This window comes from Eleutherodactylus coqui, chromosome 5 (genome assembly GCF_035609145.1).
Source record: "Eleutherodactylus coqui strain aEleCoq1 chromosome 5, aEleCoq1.hap1, whole genome shotgun sequence".
NCBI classification, from domain to species: Eukaryota; Metazoa; Chordata; class Amphibia; order Anura; family Eleutherodactylidae; genus Eleutherodactylus; species Eleutherodactylus coqui.
This window is the reverse complement of record NC_089841.1, coordinates 13,334,494-13,356,594: the sequence shown is the minus strand read 5'-3', so window position 1 is coordinate 13,356,594 and position 22,101 is coordinate 13,334,494. Positions and strand designations below refer to the sequence as shown.

General features: G+C 48.9%; 1 protein-coding gene across 1 annotated transcript; it reads right to left on the bottom strand.

Annotated features, from left to right (window-relative positions):
- Positions 1-2,622: 2,622 nt before the first annotated feature.
- On the bottom strand, positions 2,623-13,292 carry LOC136628700 (oocyte zinc finger protein XlCOF22-like). Its single transcript, XM_066604804.1, has 5 exons — positions 13,147-13,292; positions 12,769-12,948; positions 12,570-12,686; positions 5,860-5,923; positions 2,623-5,693 (listed from the first exon to the last, which is right to left on the bottom strand). Exons 1-5 carry the CDS (start codon positions 13,222-13,224, stop codon positions 4,558-4,560), a joined length of 1,575 nt encoding a protein of 524 aa, XP_066460901.1. The 5' UTR covers positions 13,225-13,292; the 3' UTR covers positions 2,623-4,557.
- Positions 13,293-22,101: the final 8,809 nt, after the last annotated feature.

The window sequence follows — 22,101 nt, the reverse complement described above, 5'->3', positions numbered from 1 at the left end:
GGGAACAGGGCGGAGCTCTCTCTCCCCCCTCCCCCATTACCCTCTGCAACCCCCCGCTCACCTCGGCGCCCTCCGAATCTTTTTGTCCGAGTAGTCAGTTACTCAGAAAAAGCGGTGCTTGAATGGTTAACAATGATATATATAGCACATTAGCTTTAATTGTTAACATAGAACAGAATGAAATAAATAAACAAGTAATGGATAACTAACGGTGGATATTGAGAGTATAACTTTGTGTCTCTTCGGTTTTTCTTTTTATTAATTTACTATATGCTACGGTGTATCAATATACAAAAACTTTTATCTATTGCCTAAAAATATCACCTTCTCATCTCCTATGTGAATTAATTGTATTGCTTTATATTATTTTTAATCTTCCTAATCTATCCACTCCTGCTTGAGTGTGATACCAGGATGTGTTATTAAATGGGCGCATGCATTCTATGATCTCATTTGGGTCCATGAATCTTTCTATGAAAACTCGCCATTTCCCCAAAAATTTAGATGCTTGGGATTCTGCATGTTTTTCTGTCTCCAGTCTCTCCATTTTTAGAAGGTGTTTTAGTTGCTGTATGACATCTGGTACTCCCGGGGGACTGGCCTGCAACCATTTTGCTAGCATGCCTATTATAAGAATAGTGTGTATTAAAGTAGCATTTTTTACATGGCTAGGGAGAGAGTGAAATACATAAACTTGTGGTATAGTAATTCCTGCATGTTCATCTACCAATGTTTTAATTTCTGTCCAGACTGTTTTGATTTTCGGGCGATCCCAGATTCCATGCAGAAAAACTGTTTTTGGTTGTGATCTAGGGCACGCCTGCAGTCTATTTGGGCTCCCAGTATGCAGAGGTATGTTGAAACCATAAATTGCTCCATGAATGATTTTGAGATAAGTTTCCCTCCATCTCTCATTGGTTATAGCATTTCTTAAAGAGATCCAACCATCTACCAGTTTTTGAGATAGTTCTGCGTCTTGTAGTTGCCGTTCCCATTTTTTTAAACAAAGGTGTACTATGTGTTTCAGCCCACCCCTCTCTGAATCGGTAGTATAGATCAGATATAGAATGGCTTTGTGATCATCCTTTCATGAACATATCTATTGGATTCATTTTTGCCTCTTTTGAGACATCCCCAAGTCTAGCTCTTAGAAAACCCTTTATTTGTGCACATGGTAAAAAGTGTGATGCGGGTCGGCCATATACTTCACGAAGCTCTTCAAACTTTTAGTAGCTAGGCTCTCTCTGATGAAGAAGGTGTTGGACTTTCATAATTCCCCTACTATGTCATAGTTTGAACATTTTATTATTATTTTGCCCATCTTTAAACTCTGGATGCCCCCACAAATCCATGTTTTAATAACTTAAATGGTAGCTGATAGTTTTTGTGGGTAATTTTCCAGGCAGCAATGGTGTCCTTTGCCATACTAGAATGTTTGGCCTCCGACAGAAGACTAGAAAATCCCGTGTATAGGAGAGCGTTTAAGCTCCAAGGGTGCATGAGGTCATTCTCTAACTCGTAGTTTGAGAAATGGCTGGTCGTCAGTAGCCAGTCAGCTGAGTGTCGCATAAGGCTGGCTATATTATATGCACGTATATCTGGAAAGTTCAATCCACCTCTGGTCTTGGTAGTATAAGCTTTTTCACGGCTATACGTGGACATTTGCGGGACCAGATGAAGGCCAGGAATGCTGTATTTAGCCTTCCCAAATCTTGTTGTTTGAGTAAAAGTGGGATAGAGAAGCTTTGGGAAACTAATCATTTTAATCAAATGACATCGCCCCAAAATTGAAAGTTGAAGGTTGTACTATTTATGTAGTTAGTTTATGATTTTATGTATTATTGGGGGTAGTTCAATTTATATATACTCCCAGGGACCTTACCTATTTACCAAGGTGACTGTTTTTTAAAAAATGTATATACTATGCAAATTACCCCGAGGAGAAATATTTAGCAATTCACATTTTGTGGTATTGACCCCAAAACCAGATTGTTTCCCAAATGACTCAAAGAGAGAAAAAAAAACTGTGGCAGATCCATATATGGTTACGCCAGTACCAACATGATAACATCTGCAAACAGCGTGGATTTAATAGTTTCATTATTGGTCTTGACCCCTTTTATATCTTTGCTTTCTTCCAGCATACACACCAGTGGTTCTATGGCAATATTGAACAGTAACGGGGATAGAGGGCATCCCTGTCTGGTTCCCTTCTGTAGTGCGAACCTTGGGTAATAGAAAAAACTCCCAGCGCTCCGGTGAATATAATGGAAATCTATAGACTCACCTCACTGGGGTGCCTTGCTGCCGGCAACCCCAATGCCAGAGGCCATGTGATAAAGGCACAGGCAGATGCGAGAGGAGGATTTCTAGAGAATACAAATTGAATATTTATTATAGGTGCGACGCGTTTTGACTTTCCACACAAGTCTTCTTCTTTGACGTACCGGTGCCCCTTGGGGAATCCAGTGATGTCGTGGTGAGTCTAATCTAATTGAGAATTTTTTTTTATAACCATCTCTCCCCTCTGGAGCACTGCCTTCTGATTTTTGTAGTGCGAACCTTTGGGAGAGAAAGCCAGGAGTATAAATTTGTGCTAGAGGAGGTGTATAAATTCCATATATAATAATAATCTTTATTTATATAGCGCTTACATTACAGGGGAAATAACAGAAGAAAACGGTTACATGAAGTAATCAATTAATGGAAACAGTAGGGGTGAGGGTCCTGCTCCAATGAGCTTACATACTACTGATGATGGGGTGATACAGAAGGTAGAGGGGCTGCAGATGTGCACAGTATGGCGAAGTGGAGAATGAGGGATGCTATACACACACAGACAATGGTCAGGCCGTATAGTGGCAATATCGGGATGACTGCAGGTGCCGGTTGATTACAGCTAGCAGGGATTGCAGTCTGTAGGACAGGGAGCAAGTTATCAGGCGGAGTACAGAGGTGTTTGGTTTACGGGATATGGCACGCCTCTCTGAAGAGGTGCTTTTTAAGAGCACGCCTGAAGTTTAGTGTGTCAGTGATTGCCCGGATATTTTTTGGAAGCATCTTCCAGAGGACAGGTGCTGCTCTTGAGAAGTCTTGGAGGCGGGAATGAGAGGTTCGAATTAAAGTGACACTTAGTCTGATTTCATTATCAGAACGGAGGAACCGGGCTGGCTGGTGGATTGAGATGAGGGAAGCAATGTAGGATGGTGCGGTGCTGTGGAGGGCTTTGTGGATGAGGGTAGCAAGTTTAAATTGAATTCTGTATTTAACGGGGAGCCAGTGCAGTGACCGGCACAGAGCAGAGGCGTCCGAGTAGCGGTTGGACAGGAAGATGAGCCTGGCTGCCGCATTCAGGATGGATTGGAGAGGGTAGAGTCTGGAGGCCTATTAGCAGAGAGTTGCAATAATCGAGCTGGGAGTGGATGAGGGCAACAGTGAGCATTTTTAGCCTGTCCTCGGTGAGAAAAGGGCATATTCTAACGATGTTCTTGAGGTGCAGCTGCCATGTTTGGGCCAGAGATTGGATGTAGGGGGTGAAGGAGAGATCTAAGTTGAATATGACCCCAAGGCAGCGGGCATATATAAGAGTAGAAGGAGCCCTTAAAGCCTATCTTATCCATCACTGCTCTCAACCAATTCCATGAGACTTTTTCAAACACCTTTTCTGCATCTATAGTTAGGAATGCCACAAAGGGATGAGCAGATAGTTTACTTTAAATGGCATCGAGAATTGTCAATATTTTGTGTATATTCATAGTGGCAGATCTACCTTTCATGAACCCAGATTGTACTGTAGTAATTCACAGAAAAATAGGCCAGGTACAAGATATATACTACAGGAAACGCTCAATTAAAATTTGACCTGATAGCATGCAGCAAGCAAGACTGTTGTATGGAGGAGCAAAAATGTTCAGGTGCAGGTTGATTGCGCAGCCACTCAACTCAACCCAGGATTGGGGAGGGGTGACTGCCAACAGACCCAGCCCACACAGTGAATGGGAATGCAGAAAATCCTCATCAAATCCACAAGTTAACGCATCCATAAAGTAGATGAACTGCTACATAATCTGACCTGAGGACGCAATCTTTTTAGGTTACATGTGAAGGCTCTGTGCCACTTTATTCTAATCCTGCTGGAATAGTACTACTCTCTGTATTTTAAGCTTATTCTATGTATCTATAAAGCAAGTTTAGAAAAAAAAAAAGCTAGTTTCCTGTTTTAGTTCTTTGATGTCTAACCCTTTCCAATCCAGTGTCTGAAGTCTTACGTTATTATGATTTAAGGCTTTACAGCTCCGATGTTGAAAGACATCTGTCAGGTTTCTCTTACTGTATATTGCCAGCCTCTCTGCTGTCAGAGCCTATCCAACGTGTCACCTCATGCAGTACTGGCTTTAGCCAGCATATAGCACCATTGTATAATGGCAGAAAAAGAGTAAGCCCCCTAGGAAAACCAGGATACAAATTTGATTGGAAAGGGTTAAGAAGATGTAATTTTAAACAAGCGAGTTGCTGAACATGAAAATATCTTTTCTTTGTGGGATCCTTAATGCAAAGTTAGAGCTGAATTATTGTTAAATCGCTGTTCCTAACACTACAACAAGATGACTTCTCCCCTGTGTGAATTCTCTGATGTCTAACAAGATGCGATTTCCGATTAAAACATTTTCCACATTCTGAACAAGGAAACGGCTTCTCTCCTGTGTGAATTCTCAAATGTTTAACAAGATCCGATTTCACAGTAAAACATTTTCCACACTCTGAACATAAATATGGTTTCTCTCCCGTGTGAATTTTCTGATGCCTAACAAAATCCGACTTCCAGGTAAAACATATTCCACATTCGGAGCATGAAAATGCCTTCTCCTCTGTGTGAGCCCTTTGATGAGCACTTAGATTTGACTTTTGGTTAAAGAACTTTCCACAAATAGTACATGAAAACGGCTTCTCTCCTGTGTGACGTCTTTGATGTTTAACAAGATCTGCTTTTGCAGTAAAACATTTCCCACACTCTGGGCATGAAAATGGCTTCTCCCCTGTGTGAATTCTCTGATGTATCACTAGATCTGCTTTCCCATTAAAACATTTTCCACATTCTGAACATGAAAATGGTTTCTCCCCTGTGTGAGTTCTTTGATGAGCAGATAGATTTGACTTTTGGTTAAAACACTTCCCACAAACAGTGCATGAAAATGGCTTCTCTCCTGTGTGAGTTGTTTGATGTCTGATAAGATGCGATTTCCCAGTAAAACATTTTCCACATTCTAGACATGAAAACGGCTTCTCTCCTGTATGAATTCTCTGATGTGTAACAAGATCTGATTTCACAGTAAAACATTTCCCACATTCTGAACATGAAAACGGCTTCTCCCCTGTGTGAATTCTCCTATGTATAACAAGAACCGATTTCCGAGTAAAACATTTCCCACATTCTGAACATGAAAATGGCCTCTGCCCTGTATGAGCTCTTTGATGTTCTACCCTTCTGTGAATGTTCTCCTGCTTATCGGTCTGTGATGAATCAGAAGATGGGACCTGTACGGGAGGATCAGATGATGGAACTTTGCCATGAAGGGCTGAGGGGATATCTGGAATAATAGCAGGTTCTTCATATGTATCTTCTGTGATACCACTATCTTCTGCTTTACAATCGACAGATATTGGAAGTGCTTTTGAATTCCTGGTACCGTCATCTGCCAAAAATAAAGCTCATTTTACTACTTTTTGAATATAAAACCTAAAAATTACATTGATATACATTTCGGTATAAATATTTCCATACAAATTGCAAGTCATGTAGTGAAATGCAATTATTAACTAAGTGCTAATTAATAACAGTGCTATAGGGTTTCCATTCACCAGCTCTATTCAGCAAGCAGGAAAATGGCACACCCTGTCCAAACCAATCTGTCTTATGATGAAACTGAATGGCACCAAACAAACCCCATGAACTATAAAAGGATCCGCTCGGTTTCTGTCCAGCATTTTCCAAACTGACTTAGGATAGCATGCAGCACTATTTCATCCTGGTTTTTAGCAGAACTCAGTGATGCAACTTCCAAAAAGAACTTCCAATACTGATGTGAAGGAAACCTAAGCCAGTGGTGGCAAAACAGTTTACAATCTAAAAGTAGACTTTAATTGACTGCAGCAGTAGGGTCCAGTAATATATAACAAAAAGCCCTTCGAAGTAATAGGCAACCGCTAAAAATTATTTTTATTGAAACTTTTGAAATTGAGGGCTATAGAACATACACTCAATCTAAGGGTATCCCTATAGATATATGGAGGAATAACTAATGAGAGAAACAATACACAGATCGAAAACCTAAGGGAGTCCGAGTACGAGTCTATTAGGCCTCATGTCCACGGGCAAAAGAAGAATTAAAATCCGCAGCAGATTTTAACTCTTCTCCCGCGCGCGGATCCGCACCCCATAGGGATGCATTGACCACCCGCGGGTAGATAAATACCCGCGGATGGTCAATAAAAGGGATTTTAAAAAAAATGGAGCATGAAAAAATCTGGACCATGCTCCATTTTCGTGCGGGAGACCTAAAATCGGAATTTAAAAGAATTTACTCATCCGGAGCGGACCGGGAAGGTCTTCTCTTCCTCACGGCCGGATCTTTCTTGCTTCGGCTCGGCGGATGTGCCCGGCGCATGTGCGCGGCACGTCGGCGACGCGCCGGCGACGTGCCGCCAGCGTGACGAGTTCATCCGCCGGCCGAAAAAGAAGATCCGGCCGTGAGGAAGAGAAGACCTTCCCGGTCCGCTCCGGATGGGTAAATTCTTTTAAATTCCTATTTTCAGCGCTCATGTCCGCGGGGCAGGAGGGACCCGCTGCAGATTCTCCATGTAGAATCCGTAGCGGGCCTGATTTTCCCCGTGGACATGAGGCCTAAAACTCTCACCTCTCAACCACTTTAACCGTCAGTTCATCATCAGGGCTGACAGAGTTGCTGCTTATTATTTTCTTTTTGGCTGGGGTTTCGTCTCTAGTCTTCTATTGGACCTTGCTAGACTTCTAGTTCCATTAATCTTTACCCAAGTCACTTGGGACCTTCTTTTTGATGGTCTTTTATGCTGTTTTTTTCCTCTGGACATTGTCTCCAGATCTTGACTAGTTACTTGCACCTATTTTCTAGTTGCGGTACTGGTTATAGACAAACTGGGTCATATTTTTGATTAGAGTATCTTCTCTTGACTTGGGATCCCAAGTGTGTAATTAAGGGTGCCTGCACACGAACGGAATTTCCAGCGCGTTATTTTAGGCACATTATCTGCCCCAGACCGCAGCCAATATACTCCTATGAGGATCCGCAGTTGTCCCCAGACGGACGGATTTGTATTGCGTTTTTTCACGCGCGTGAGAAAATCTGCGACCTGTTCTAATTTGGGTCGGATTCTGCGCGTGAAGCCTCCAATACAAGTGAATGGGTGCGTTTTTTCACGCAGTACATCCGCAGTGCAGCTGCAGATGGAGTCACTGGTTGCTATGACTACAGGAAGTAGGCATGGTAGGAGGCTTACCAACACACAGCACAGAGCTTCACAGGCAAATTTGTAGAGGGAGATAGGTAGTATTTCTTGCCAATGCAGGATGTAAGAATGCAAAATCTGTAGTAATGAATTCCTCTTGTGAATTTTTTTGCAGTGACTGAAATAAAGTCACGCTGGAGAAGCGCCCGAAAAAAGTTACATGGACCAACCATGCCCACAAAGGCCGCCTGCAGACGAGCGGGTCGGATCCGGCAGCGAGAATTCTCGCCGCGGGACCCGACCCGAGAGCCTGCAGAGACGAGCGTGTACTCACCCGCGCCTGGCGGCCCCGGCTCTTTCATGTGCCGGCTGCTGCGCAGCCGGCGCATGCACAGACCGGAGCCGGCGGCCGGGTGAGTGCGAGCCCCGCACAAAAATAGGACATGCCGCGGTTTGTTTGCCGAGCGAGATTTCGCGCGGCCAAACCGCGGCCGTCTGCATAGGAGTGCGTATTGTAATGCACTCCTATGCAAACTTTCAGTGGCGGAAATCCCGCGGCGGTTATATCCGCGCGTGATTTTTCACGCATCCGCACCTATCCGCAAGCACATTTAGGTACCATACACGCGTGAAAATCCGCTAGCGGAATCCGGAACGCTCGTGTGCAGGCGGCCTTATCCTGATAGTCATCCTAGTTTTGGGTTCCTGATGAATAGGATTCACCCAAGGAAACGTGTTGAACCAGTAATAGAATTTCAATCAGAAGTAGGATGTCATTTAGCCTCTCCAAAAGTTTCCCTCTAATATATTGTGAGATTGACTCTACTACTCTAAATCAGACTACAATTTTTGCAGTCTTTGTTCTTTTAGTGGACTATGTCTCACTTCAAACAAGTGCCACAATATAAATTGGAACACTATCTTATTTTTGACTTGAGATACGCATTAGTCCAGGGTTTATCCAATTGAGATGGAGATGCCCATTCTGAGCTGGCTTAAACCCAATTATTTGTGGTCTGCTCGCACTGACTGGACATCTCACCTCTATGTCAGGTGTCTGTTGCACTCTTCATCTATTAGATAGAGGCCCTCCATCCAGCTCAAGAGCTGCTATCTGTGTCTGTTCTTTATTTACATTTCCCTTTTGATTGAGAAGTGAGCGTTTGATAGACTCATACCCCGACTCCCTTGGGTTCTCGATCTGAGAGGCCTGTGAGGTGGGTCAAGAGGGATATCGTCCCTTCTTAAGGAGAGCACCCAAAAAGTGTGTGGAGACACCTTGAGGGTGAGTGGGTCAAGAAATGGCATCGTCTCTCCATTAGGAATAGGAAACCAAGCCAGAATCCATACACAGACAGCTGTTTCAGGGTGTTTGCCCCCAATCAGTGTGCAGTAGGTTTCTTGCTTGGCTGGTGAGAGGGTCTGTTATCCAGGTCCATATCTCCATGTTCTGGATTCTATGTTATTCAGGTCCATATCTCCATGTTCTGGATTCTGTTATCTGGGTTCATGTCTCCCCATTCTGGATGCACATATCTATATTACTCCCCAAATCCACACCATTCGCAACCTGATTGGTTGTTTGGAATTACTCATTCCCTGTGATTGGTTATTTGGGTTGGCTGATTCACGGTGATTGGTTGTTTAGGTTGGCTCGTGTAGAAGTGGGGAGTAAATGACTAATATGCGTTCTGGATTCTGTTATCTGGGTCTAAGTCTCCACATTTTAAATTTTGTTATCTGAGTCTATGTCTCCATGTTGTGGATTCTGTTATCCAGGTCTATATTTCCATGTTCTGGATTCTGTTATCTGGGTCTATGTATCCACATTCTGGATTCTATGTTATCTTGGTCCATGTCTCCACGTTCTGGATTCTGTTATCACATTATAACATGATATGACTATAATACATAATTGCCATCTCTCCAGGAAAAACAGTGGATTTTACTGCACTCCCAGAAAATTTGCCAAGCCTACCACATACTGGCAAAATGTCTGTTCTGATCCAGGTACATACCCCTTTACAGGCGGGTAACTAAAGGCTCAGGGGCCCTGATGCAAAAAGTGAGCTGGGCCCCCCACCTATATCTGTATCTGTACCCGTACCTAAACCATGCTGCACAGAGACATAACTTGAAGCTCCCGGGCCCCGATGCAAAACCTGTAACAGAGCCCCCAACTATAATGCTTTATTCATAGTACTGGGTTCCCTATATGGAGAAGAGAAGCCTTATGGGCCCCCTAAGGCTTCTGGGCCCGGGTGCAACCGCATCCCCTGCGCCCTCTATAGTTACACCCCTGCCCCTTTAGTGTTCTTGCTCAAGGAATTTCACAGGTATGAAAAATTAGGTGTAGCTTGTAAATTGGGGCGTGCTCTGTGCACAAAGCTTTTTGCAGCATGCATAGCATACAGCTATTCTTCATGAAGGCAGTTCATAAAAATTCTCATGTATGGACTATCGTTTCTTAATCCCGAAATTGTACAAATACTTATCCCTCATCAGGACTAACAGCAGATGCTGAAGAAATCACATAGGTATATTTCATGTCTATATTCAGCTTGTATTCCCCATCCATATTATAAATGCCCATCCTGTGTTATCTCCTATAACAGATCACATTGTCAGCCATATTTAGTTTGTACTCCGGCTGAATGGGGGAATATACAGCGGAACATCTGACAGATCCCAGAGCTTATAAATCTACACAACTACCTGCAGCCGGTGACCGAGGAGAATCTGTGACTCTTCTCAGCTGTATTTAGTGGTTACTACTCACCTTGGCGGTTACCTGTAGGAATCTCCTCTTTACACCGCTGATCGCCCCTCATATTTGTCTCTGTAGTACTAATATTGGTCAGATCTTCATCCGGATCCAAAAGCTGTGAGACAAATTTTGTAAAAGTCAGCAGACGGTTGGAGAAGTCGTGTGGAAGGTTTTCCTCACTTTCAGAATAAAGGAACTTTTTATTTTCCTGGCACATAGGGACATGGGAGCTCGTTCTTTCCCGAAACAAGTTGTATTTTACAATCATTTACTTACTATATAATGTATAGAAAACTTTTGAAAATCCTCAGTGGAGTAAAATGGAAAAACGAAACACAAATTTTACTATTTGGTTTTTGTTGATTCTTCTGACTGCCCTAATGTCTGTATTTTTCTGTTGCTGTGCCATGTGAGGGTTTGTACGCTTTATTGGCACTTTTAGGAGTACACACGATTCTTCATAGCTTGTTATACAATTGCCTGGAGACAAAGTGACCAAAACTGCACAGTTCTATTACTGTGGATTGTATTTATCACCATGAAGGATAAATAATGTGATACTTCAACCAAATGAACTTACAGATGCAGTAATACTAATTAGGTTCATCTTTTTAATTTTTTTGATCCAACTGGAAAGTTTTTTGTTTTTTTAAAACTTTTAATATTTTTTATTTTATGCAAAAAATGTTTTAAACTCTTTTACTTTTTAATTTGATCCCCATAGGGGACTTGAGCAAGCAATCATTTGATCACTTATACTATATTGCACATTTAATGTCTTTCTATTAAATGCTGCCACAGGCAAAACATAACAGGAAGAAACCCACGGCACACCTATGATCCTTTATTAAGCCATGGGCCGACATGATAACTGTTGCAGGAGACAGATGGAGCCCCCTCCTCTTGCCGGACCATTAACCCCTTGAGTGGCACGTCCGGAAATTTTCCAGGACGAGCTCCACTGCTCATAATGACATAGCCCAGAAGATTTCCGGGCTATGTATCACTATGGGAGCTGCAGAGCACAATGCCACAAGCTGTGACAGTGTGCTCTGCCTGCACAGACCCACAGAGAACAAAGCAAGGGCTTTGAAAAACCAGCAGAAGATATTGCCGATATGTCGGCAATCTCCTGCACTGGTTTGTTTACAGGTTGCCATAGAGACCATCGGCTTGTCAGAAGCAAGCCGATGGTCTCTGTGGCAGGGAGAGCTGGTTGTTAGCTGTCAGAGGACAGCTAGGTACCAGCTCTTACAGCAGAGATCAGAGAAAACCTCCGATCTCTGCTGTGTTAACCCCTTACATGCTGCAGTCTATGTGACTGCATCATGTAAAAGGGCTGTCACTGCAGCATGTAAAGGGCTGTCACCATCGGACCCCCGGAATGTGATCAGGAGTCCTGATGGGTCCCTGTGGAAGTCCCCTAAAGGGACAAAAAATAAATAAATAAATTAAAAAAAGTTAAAAAATTATAAAAAATAAAAAAATATATAAAATAATAACACTTCTCTCCCTATACTTTGTAAAAAAAATTTAAAAAATACAATCACGCATGTGGTATCCATGCGTCGTAATGACCCAGAGAAGGAAGTTAATACATTATTTAACCCCTTAATGACATGGCCCCTTTTTTTCTTTTTTCCCCCATTTCTTTTTTTCCTCCCCCCTGTTTAAAAAATCACAACTTGTCCCGCAAAAAATAAGCCCTTATATGGCCATGTCAATGGAAAAATGAAAAAGTTATGGCTCTTGAGACGCAACGGCAAAACTAGTTGAAATTCAATGGTTAGACCATTTTAAAAAAACCTGCCCTGGTAGGCATGACAGGGTGGTAGGAAACCCGCCACTCAAGGGGTTAAACGCTACTGACACGGTGTCATCTAAATGGTAAAATGGCTTGGATTGAAATTATTGCCGAGCCCAGCTGTTGCAGCAGGAAGTCAGCTAAGTCTAACAGCCAGATTGTGCCACATATGGAGAGGGCTCAGCTCCAACACCTGCTCCATACTTTGACACACAACATCCACCATACCTGTACTGCGGACAATGGGAGGGGGTTAATCCTGCCATCTCCACCGGCCTCATCATACAAGTAGAAGACATCTAATAAGGCAGAAGACAAGAGCTTCACAGCCTTCTACAGATCAGAGGGACATCTCCATCTACCTGATGGTCCTGTGGAAGAAGACGACGGGGACATCTCTCTGGGGTTCTTCTCTTACTGGATGGAACTGCAGGAAACACAGACGGACACTGAAGTCATTCTTTATATACAGATAATAAAGTCCCCGTGGATTTAGTCCTGTCTATTACCTGGTGATGGGAGTGGCTGGCGGGTCTCCATCATGGCCTCCTCGTACAGATCCTTGTGTCCTTCTAAATACTCCCAATCCTCCATGGAGAAATAGACAGCGACATCCTGACACCTTATAGGAACCTGACAACACAATATACAGTCATCACCCAGAAGCCTCCAGTGCTGTTACTGTATAATGTCCCAGCATTCCCTGCAGCGTCACCTCTCCAGTCAGCAGCTCAATCATCTTGTTGGTGAGTTCTAGAATTTTCTGTACATTGATGTCCTCATGCATCAGGGGGTGAGGTGGGGGCCCCGGGATTGGGCTCAGGGGTCTTCCCCATCCATCACACACAGGGGCCCGACAGCCATCACTAGAGATCTTCTTCACTACTGTATAGTCCTGTATATGGGGAAACATTATTATGTACTGGTACAAACATTTCCAGAGTCCATCACCTCTCCAGTGACATCATCTGTTATTACCATAGATAAGAATTATGTAGTGTGACATCATCAGTATCTCTCCCCTCTCTAGTGACATCATCTGTTATTACCACAGATAAGAATGATGTAATGTGACATCATCAGAATCTCTCACCTCTCCAGTAAGCTGGAAGAATATCTCTAGGGTGAGATTTAATATACTTTCTGCCATCTTGATTTTGTCCTTCTCCATCCTTCACGGGTCAGTTAGAAGAATTCTCTTATCTAGAATATATCAGAAGATCCAATATCTCAGGAGCTGAATAGAAAGAAGATGAGACAATATAAAAACCTCACAAATTCTATGTAAAAATTCAATTACTGGAAAGAATAAGAGGAAACATTTGACAAGATATTAAAGGGGACCCGTCAGGAGTTTTATGCTGCCCGATTGTTAGATACTGACAACCAGTTGACAGGAGGGTGGTTTCTTGAGTGAAGGCGGAAGTGACATAAGACGTGAAGTGGGAGCTTGGAAGTGTCAGCGCGGCACCGGAGCCGCCGCAAGAAAACTGAGGGAGGATGTCCTCTATCCTTGATCAGCCAATCGAGGGTGCATACTGTTGCGCAAGATGCGTGCTCGTCGCAAATTTGGGAGCCCAAATCTTGGATCTAAATGAACGACTTGCAACACTGAGACCCATTGACGACATGGACAGGAGTTTGCTGCTCACTGAGCAGGCACTGGCTGGGGTAGAGGCGGGGGCGGACGGTAGTTCAGAAGAGCAGGGGGAGCAGGCAGCTAGCTGGGTGACAGTTAAAAGGGGTAGAATGAAGAGAATTAGGTAGGCTAGTCCTGAACTGGCACACTCCAACAAGTTTGCAAAGTTGGCAGATAAGGAGGATGCCATTACAGAGCCAGCACCGCTGCAGCACGACATGCCCTCTGAATGACAGGGAGATGACTGCTCCAGTAAGAAGGGGGCAGGGAGCACAGGGCAGGTTAGACAGGATCTAGTGGTGTGTTGTCTTTCTGGTGCTCGAGTTCGACACATCGCGGATTGGGTTGACATATACTGGGAGGGGCTGGTGAGGATTTAGCAGTCATGATGCATGTTTGCACCAATTAACAAATTAGAGGTCAATGGAGGGCCCTCAAAAATGATTTCAGGGACCTAGGGTCCAAGCTTAGGGCGAGGACCTCCAAGGTAGTTTTCTCGGAAATATTACCTGTACCACAAGCCACACTAGAAAAGCAGCAGGATCTTAGGGAGGTAAACAAGTGGTTCCAGAGTTGGTGTAAGAAGGAGGGATTTGGGTTCCTTGAGAACTGGGCTGACTTTGCTGTCGGCTACAGGCTCTACCGTAGGGACGGGCTGCATCTTAATGGGGAGGGTGCAGCTGCGCTGGGGGATAAGATGGCTAGAAGGCTGGAGGAGTGTTTAAACTAGCAACTGGGGGGGAGGGCAACAAGAGAAATATGAGGGGGGGGGGTATATAGTGTAGACAGTGACCTGGGACCAAGTAATGGGAGTGGGGGTAGAGCAGGAGGTGGGGTTAGTACAATTAGCACTGGCAGTATAGCTAATAGGACCACAGGTAGAACAATGAAAATAAAGAATAAAAACCACCATATAAATTGTATGGCAACAAATGCAAGAAGTCTGATAAGTAAAGCGGGTGAGCTTGTAGCAAGAATGAAAATTATGATATAGCTGGAATAACAGAAACATGGTATGATGATAAGTGCAATTGAGTGGTCAACTTACAGGGTTACAATCTCTTCAGAAGAGACCGTGGGAACCAGAAAGGGGGAGGGGTGCGTCTGTATGTTAAATCGTACTTAAAGGGGTTGTCCCGCGCCGAAACGGGTTTTTTTTTTTTTCAATAGCCCCCTGTTCGGCGCGAGACAAACCCGATGCAGGGGTAAAAAAAAACAAACGTCCGGTACTTACCCGAATCCCGGCGCTGCTGCGACTTCGTACTTACCTTGCTAAGATGGCCGCCGGGATCTTCACCCACGGTGGACCGCAGGTCTTCTCCCATGGTGCACCGTGGGCTCTGTGCGTTCCATTGCCGATTCCAGCCTCCTGATTGGCTGGAATCGGCACACGTGACGGGGCGGAGCTACGAGGAGCCGCTCTCTGGCACGAGCGGCCCCATTCAGAAGAAAGAAGACCGGACTGCGCAAGCGCGTCTAATCGGGCGATTAGACGCTGAAATTAGACGGCACCATGGAGACGAGGACGCCAGCAACGGAACAGGTAAGTGAATAACTTCTGTATGGCTCATAATTAATGCACGATGTATATTACACAGTGCATTAATATGGCCATACAGAAGTGTATACCCCCACTTGCTTTCGCGGGACAACCCCTTTAATGCCTAAGCTTTGAGAAGATATAGGTGTAGGAGATGAACACATGGAATCTCTGTCGGTAGAAATACAGAGAGCAAAGAATAACAAAATCCTGATTGGGGTTTTCTATAGGCAACCAAAAGCAACAGAAGAAACTAAAAACTTACTATTAAGGCAGATAGAAGAGGTGTCAAACCGCAATGAAGTAATTATTATGGGGGACTTTAATTATCCGGATATAATATTGGAAGACGAAACATATAAATCTCATAAGAGCGATAAATTTCTGAGAATTAAAGATAACTACCTTTCCCAACTTGTGCGGGAGCAAAGTAGAGGGAGAGTCACTCTGGACTTATTATTAACTAACAAACTGGACAGAATCACAGGGGTGCAGGCTGAGGTACACATGGGAAATAGTGACCACAGTATAATTCATTTCTAGCGGCTATTCAATAGGAACCCTTATCAGGGAGACACAAAAAAGCTAAGCTTAAATAAAGCAAAATTTGATCAGCTCAGAATTACTCTTGGGAACATTAATTGGAACAACATCCTCAAAAAAAAGTACAGATGACAAATGGGAGAAGTTTAAAAACATCCTAATTACCTCATGTGAGCAGTTCATACCCATTAAAAATAAAAGAACTATGAATAGAAGGAAACAGGGGTCCGGCTCCTCCCGCGGGGAGGGCAGAGGCGGCGGCGGCAGGGGTCCGGCTCCTACCGCGGGGAGGGCAGAGGCGGTGGCAGGGGTCCAGCTCCTCCCGCGGGGAGGGCAGAGGCGGCGGCGGCAGGGGTCCGGCTCCTACCGCGGGGAGGGCAGAGGCGGTGGCAGGGGTCCGGCTCCTCCCGCGGGGAGGGCAGAGCCGGCAGGGGTCCGGCTCCTCCCGCGGGGAGGGCAGAGGCGGCGGCGGCAGGGGTCCGGCTCCTCCCGCGGGGAGGGCAGAGGCGGCGGCGGCTGCAGGGGTCCGGCTCCTCCCGCGGGGAGGGCAGCGGCGGTGGCAGGGGTCCGGCTCCTCCCACGGGGAGGGCAGAGGCAGCGGCGGCGGCAGGGGTCCGGCTCCTCCCGCGGGGAGGGCAGCGGCGGCGGCAGGGGTCCGGCTCCTCCCGCGGGGAGGGCAGAGGCAGCGGCGGCGGCAGGGGTCCGGCTCCTCCCGCGGGGAGGGCAGAGGCAGCGGCGGCGGCAGGGGTCCGGCTCCTCCCGCGGGGAGGGCAGAGGCGGCGGCAGGGGTCCGGCTCCTCCCGCGGGGAGGGCAGAGGCGGCAGCAGGGGTCCGGCTCCTCCCGCGGGGAGGGCAGAGGCGGCGGCGGCGGTCCGGCTCCTCCCACGGGGAGGGCAGAGGCGGCGGCAGGGGTCCGGCTCCTCCCGCGGGGAGGGCAGAGGCGGCGGCAGGGGTCCGGCTCCTCCCGCGGGGAGGGCAGAGGCGGCGGCAGGGGTCCGGCTCCTCCCGCGGGGAGGGCAGAGGCGGCGGCGGCGGCAGGGGTCCGGCTCCTCCCGCGGGGAGGGCAGAGGCAGCGGCGGCGGCAGGGGTTCGGCTCCTCCCGCGGGGAGGGCAGAGGCGGCGGCAGGGGTCCGGCTCCTCCCGCGGGGAGGGCAGAGGCGGCGGCAGGGGTCCGGCTCCTCCCGCGGGGAGGGCAGAGGCGGCGGCAGGGGTCCGGCTCCTCCCGCGGGGAGGGCAGAGGCGGCGGCAGGGGTCCGGCTCCTCCCGCGGGGAGGGCAGAGGCGGCGGCAGGGGTCCGGCTCCTCCCGCGGGGAGGGCAGAGGCGGCGGCAGGGGTCCGGCTCCTCCCGCGGGGAGGGCAGAGGCGGCGGCAGGGGTCCGGCTCCTCCCGCGGGGAGGGCAGAGGCGGCGGCAGGGGTCCGGCTCCTCCCGCGGGGAGGGCAGAGGCGGCGGCAGGGGTCCGGCTCCTCCCGCGGGGAGGGCAGAGGCGGCGGCAGGGGTCCGCCTCCTCCCGCGGTGAGGGCAGAGGCGGGGGCGGCAGGGGTCCGCCTCCTCCCGCGGTGAGGGCAGAGGCGGGGGCGGCAGGGGTCCGCCTCCTCCCGCGGTGAGGGCAGAAGCGGGGGCGGCAGGGGTCCGCCTCCTCCCGCGGTGAGGGCAGAAGCGGGGGCGGCAGGGGTCCGCCTCCTCCCGCGGTGAGGGCAGAAGCGGGGGCGGCAGGGGTCCGCCTCCTCCCGCGGTGAGGGCAGAGGCGGGGGCGGCAGGGGTCCGCCTCCTCCCGCGGTGAGGGCAGAGGCGGGGGCGGCAGGGGTCCGCCTCCTCCCGCGGTGAGGGCAGAGGCGGGGGCGGCAGGGGTCCGCCTCCTCCTGCGGTGAGGGCAGAGGCGGGGGCGGCAGGGGTCCGCCTCCTCCTGCGGTGAGGGCAGAGGCGGGGGCGGCAGGGGTCCGCCTCCTCCTGCGGTGAGGGCAGAGGCGGGGGCGGCAGGGGTCCGCCTCCTCCTGCGGTGAGGGCAGAGGCGGGGGCGGCAGGGGTCCGGCTCCCCCCGCCATTCATTGGAGTGACATGTCCCATTGTGCAAAATCCATTCAACCGAAAATGCGCGCTCACCGTTACATCCAGACGCGAAGCCTTCGCTTCCTGTTAGTTTGTCGCTCAGTTTCAGCCAGCCTAAACATCCCCGCTGCTTCGCTCACCTCTCGCTGCGTGTAAACGCTCCGGGCTTCACATAGAAGTCAGTGATTACCAGAGGTGATCTGTCTAAACATCCTGCAGGAGTGCTGGCGTCACCCGCTCATTTAGTCGTCCTCTGTTAGTCGTGTTCCAGCGTCCGCCATCTCTGGTGATGCTGCTGTCACCTGTGCGGCGGCCGCTGCCTGCAGTTCTAGACGCCCCGGGGGTTTGTTATCATCTAAACAGATCAGGGTCTTCCTTTAACCCCTTCCTAACACGCAGGGTACACTTACAGGGCATGTGCTGCCTCTGGGCATGCAGCAAGCTGAGGAGCTGAGCCCACTGCACACACTCCAGCTGTCCGCCATGGCTGAGAGCAAAGACCCTCCAGTCAGGGCTGTTAACCCTTTAAATGCCACGGTCAGTTCTAACTGCAGTATTTAAATACCCTGATTGGCAAAACTATAGAAATATACATACTGCTGACCAGGTTAATCCTCCCCTCCCCCAGAGGTCCTGACACAAACCTGAAGAGCCGGACGGCAGCCCTGTGATTCCAGGACCTGTGATTACGTCCACATCCTGTGATCACATGACAAGGGGGTTAGTCATGTGTGGGTGGAGTCAGCGATCACATGACGAGGGGGGAGAGATCAGCGGCCTCAACACTCTTCTAAGCTGTTGGATGAGCTGAAAGCAGCAGGATGGATGGAGTAGAGCTGTGTGTGATGTGTGGGGTCAGGATGGATGGAGTAGAGCTGTGTGTGATGTGTGGGGGTCAGGATGGATGGAGTAGAGCTGTGTGTGATGTGTGGGGGTCAGGATGGATGGAGTAGAGCTGTGTGTGTGATGTGTGGGGGTCAGGATGGATGGAGTAGAGCTGTGTGTGTGATGTGTGGGGGTCAGGATGGATGGAGTAGAGCTGTGTGTGTGATGTGTGGGGGTCAGGATGGATGGAGTAGAGCTGTGTGTGATGTGTGGGGGTCAGGATGGATGGAGTAGAGCTGTGTGTGATGTGTGGGGGTCAGGATGGATGGAGTAGAGCTCTGTGTGTGATGTGTGGGGGTCAGGATGGATGGAGTAGAGCTGTGTGTGATGTGTGGGGGTCAGGATGGATGGAGTAGAGCTGTGTGTGATGCGTTGGGGTCAGGATGGATGGAGTAGAGCTGTGTGTGTGATGTGTGGGGGTCAGGATGGATGGAGTAGAGCTGTGTGTGTGATGTGTGGGGGTCAGGATGGATGGAGTAGAGCTGTGTGTGTGATGTGTGGGGGTCAGGATGGATGGAGTAGAGCTGTGTGTGTGATGTGTGGGGGTCAGGATAGATGGAGTAGAGCTGTGTGTGTGATGTGTGGGGGTCAGGATGGATGGAGTAGAGCTGTGTGTGTGATGTGTGGGGGTCAGGATGGATGGAGTAGAGCTGTGTGTGTGATGTGTGGGGGTCAGGATGGATGGAGTAGAGCTGTGTGTGATGTGTGGGGGTCAGGATGGATGGAGTAGAGCTGTGTGTGATGTGTGGGGGTCAGGATGGATGGAGTAGAGCTGTGTGTGTGATGTGTGGGGGTCAGGATGGATGGAGTAGAGCTGTGTGTGTGATGTGTGGGGGTCAGGATGGATGGAGTAGAGCTGTGTGTGTGATGTGTGGGGGTCAGGATGGATGGAGTAGAGCTGTGTGTGTGTGATGTGTGGGGGTCAGGATGGATGGAGTAGAGCTGTGTGTGTGATGTGTGGGGGGCAGGATGGATGGAGTAGAGCTGTGTGTGTGATGTGTGGGGTCAGGATGGATGGAGTAGAGCTGTGTGTGTGATATGTGGGGGTCAGGATGGATGGAGTAGAGCTGTGTGTGATGTGTGAGGGTCAGGATGGATGGAGTAGAGCTGTGTGTGTGATGTGTGGGGGTCAGGATGGATGGAGTAGAGCTGTGTGTGTGATGTGTGGGGGTCAGGATGGATGGAGTAGAGCTGTGTGTGATGTGTGGGGGTCAGGATGGATGGAGTAGAGCTGTGTGTGTGATGTGTGGGGTCAGGATGGATGGAGTAGAGCTGTGTGTGTGATGTGTGGGGGTCAGGATGGATGGAGTAGAGCTGTGTGTGTGATGTGTGGGGGTCAGGATGGATGGAGTAGAGCTGTGTGTGATGTGTGGGGGTCAGGATGGATGGAGTAGAGCTGTGTGTGATGTGTGGGGGTCAGGATGGATGGAGTAGAGCTGTGTGTGTGATGTGTGGGGGCAGGATGGATGGAGTAGAGCTGTGTGTGATGTGTGGGGGTCAGGATGGATGGAGTAGAGCTGTGTGTGTGATGTGTGAGGGTCAGGATGGATGGAGTAGAGCTGTGTGTGATGTGTGGGGGTCAGGATGGATGGAGTAGAGCTGTGTGTGTGATGTGTGGGGGTCAGGATGGATGGAGTAGAGCTGTGTGTGATGTGTGGCGGTCAGGATGGATGGAGTAGAGCTGTGTGTGTGATGTGTGGGGTCAGGATGGATGGAGTAGAGCTGTGTGTGTGATGTGTGGGGTCAGGATGGATGGAGTAGAGCTGTGTGTGTGATGTGTGGCGGTCAGGATGGATGGAGTAGAGTTGTGTGTGTGATGTGTGGGGGTCAGGATGGATGGAGTAGAGCTGTGTGTGTGATGTGTGGGGGTCAGGATGGATGGAGTAGAGCCGTGTGTGATGTGTGGGGGTCAGGATGGATGGAGTAGAGCTGTGTGTGATGTGTGGGGTCAGGATGGATGGAGTAGAGCTGTGTGTGATGTGTGGGGGTCAGGATGGATGGAGTAGAGCTGTGTGTGTGATGTGTGGGGGTCAGGATGGATGGAGTAGAGCTGTGTGTGATGTGTGGGGGTCAGGATGGATGGAGTAGAGCTGTGTGTGTGATGTGTGGGGGTCAGGATGGATGGAGTAGAGCTGTGTGTGTGATGTGTGGGGGTCAGGATGGATGGAGTAGAGCTGTGTGTGTGATGTGTGGGGTCAGGATGGATGGAGTAGAGCTGTGTGTGTGATGTGTGGGGATCAGGATGGATGGAGTAGAGCTGTGTGTGATGTGTGGGGGTCAGGATGGATGGAGTAGAGCTGTGTGTGTGATGTGTGGGGGTCTGGATGGATGGAGTAGAGCTGTGTGTGTGATGTGTGGGGGTCAGGATGGATGGAGTAGAGCTGTGTGTGATGTGTGGGGGTCAGGATGGATGGAGTAGAGCTGTGTGTGTGATGTGTGGGGGTCAGGATGGATGGAGTAGAGCTGTGTGTGTGATGTGTGGGGGTCAGGATGGATGGAGTAGAGCTGTGTGTGTGATGTGTGGGGGTCAGGATGGATGGAGTAGAGCTGTGTGTGTGATGTGTGGGGGTCAGGATGGATGGAGTAGAGCTGTGTGTGTGATGTGTGGGGGTCAGGATGGATGGAGTAGAGCTGTGTGTGTGATGTGTGGGGGTCAGGATGGATGGAGTAGAGCTGTGTGTGTGATGTGTGGGGGTCAGGATGGATGGAGTAGAGCTGTGTGTGTGATGTGTGGGGGTCAGGATGGATGGAGTAGAGCTGTGTGTGTGATGTGTGGGGTCAGGATGGATGGAGTAGAGCTGTGTGTGTGATGTGTGGGGGTCAGGATGGATGGAGTAGAGCTGTGTGTGATGTGTGGGGGTCAGGATGGATGGAGTAGAGCTGTGTGTGATGTGTGGGGGCAGGATGGATGGAGTAGAGCTGTGAGTGTGATGTGTGGGGGTCAGGATGGATGGAGTAGAGCTGTGTGTGATGTGTGGGGGTCAGGATGGATGGAGTAGAGCTGTGTGTGATGTGTGGGGGTCAGGATGGATGGAGTAGAGCTGTGTGTGTGATGTGTGGGGGTCAGGATGGATGGAGTAGAGCTGTGTGTGTGATGTGTGGGGATCAGGATGGATGGAGTAGAGCTGTGTGTGTGATGTGTGGGGGTCAGGATGGATGGAGTAGAGCTGTGTGTGTGATGTGTGGGGTCAGGATGGATGGAGTAGAGCTGTGTGTGTGATGTGTGGGGGTCAGGATGGATGGAGTAGAGCTGTGTGTGATGTGTGGGGGTCAGGATGGATGGAGTAGAGCTGTGTGTGTGATGTGTGGGGGCAGGATGGATGGAGTAGAGCTGTGAGTGTGATGTGTGGGGGTCAGGATGGATGGAGTAGAGCTGTGAGTGTGATGTGTGGG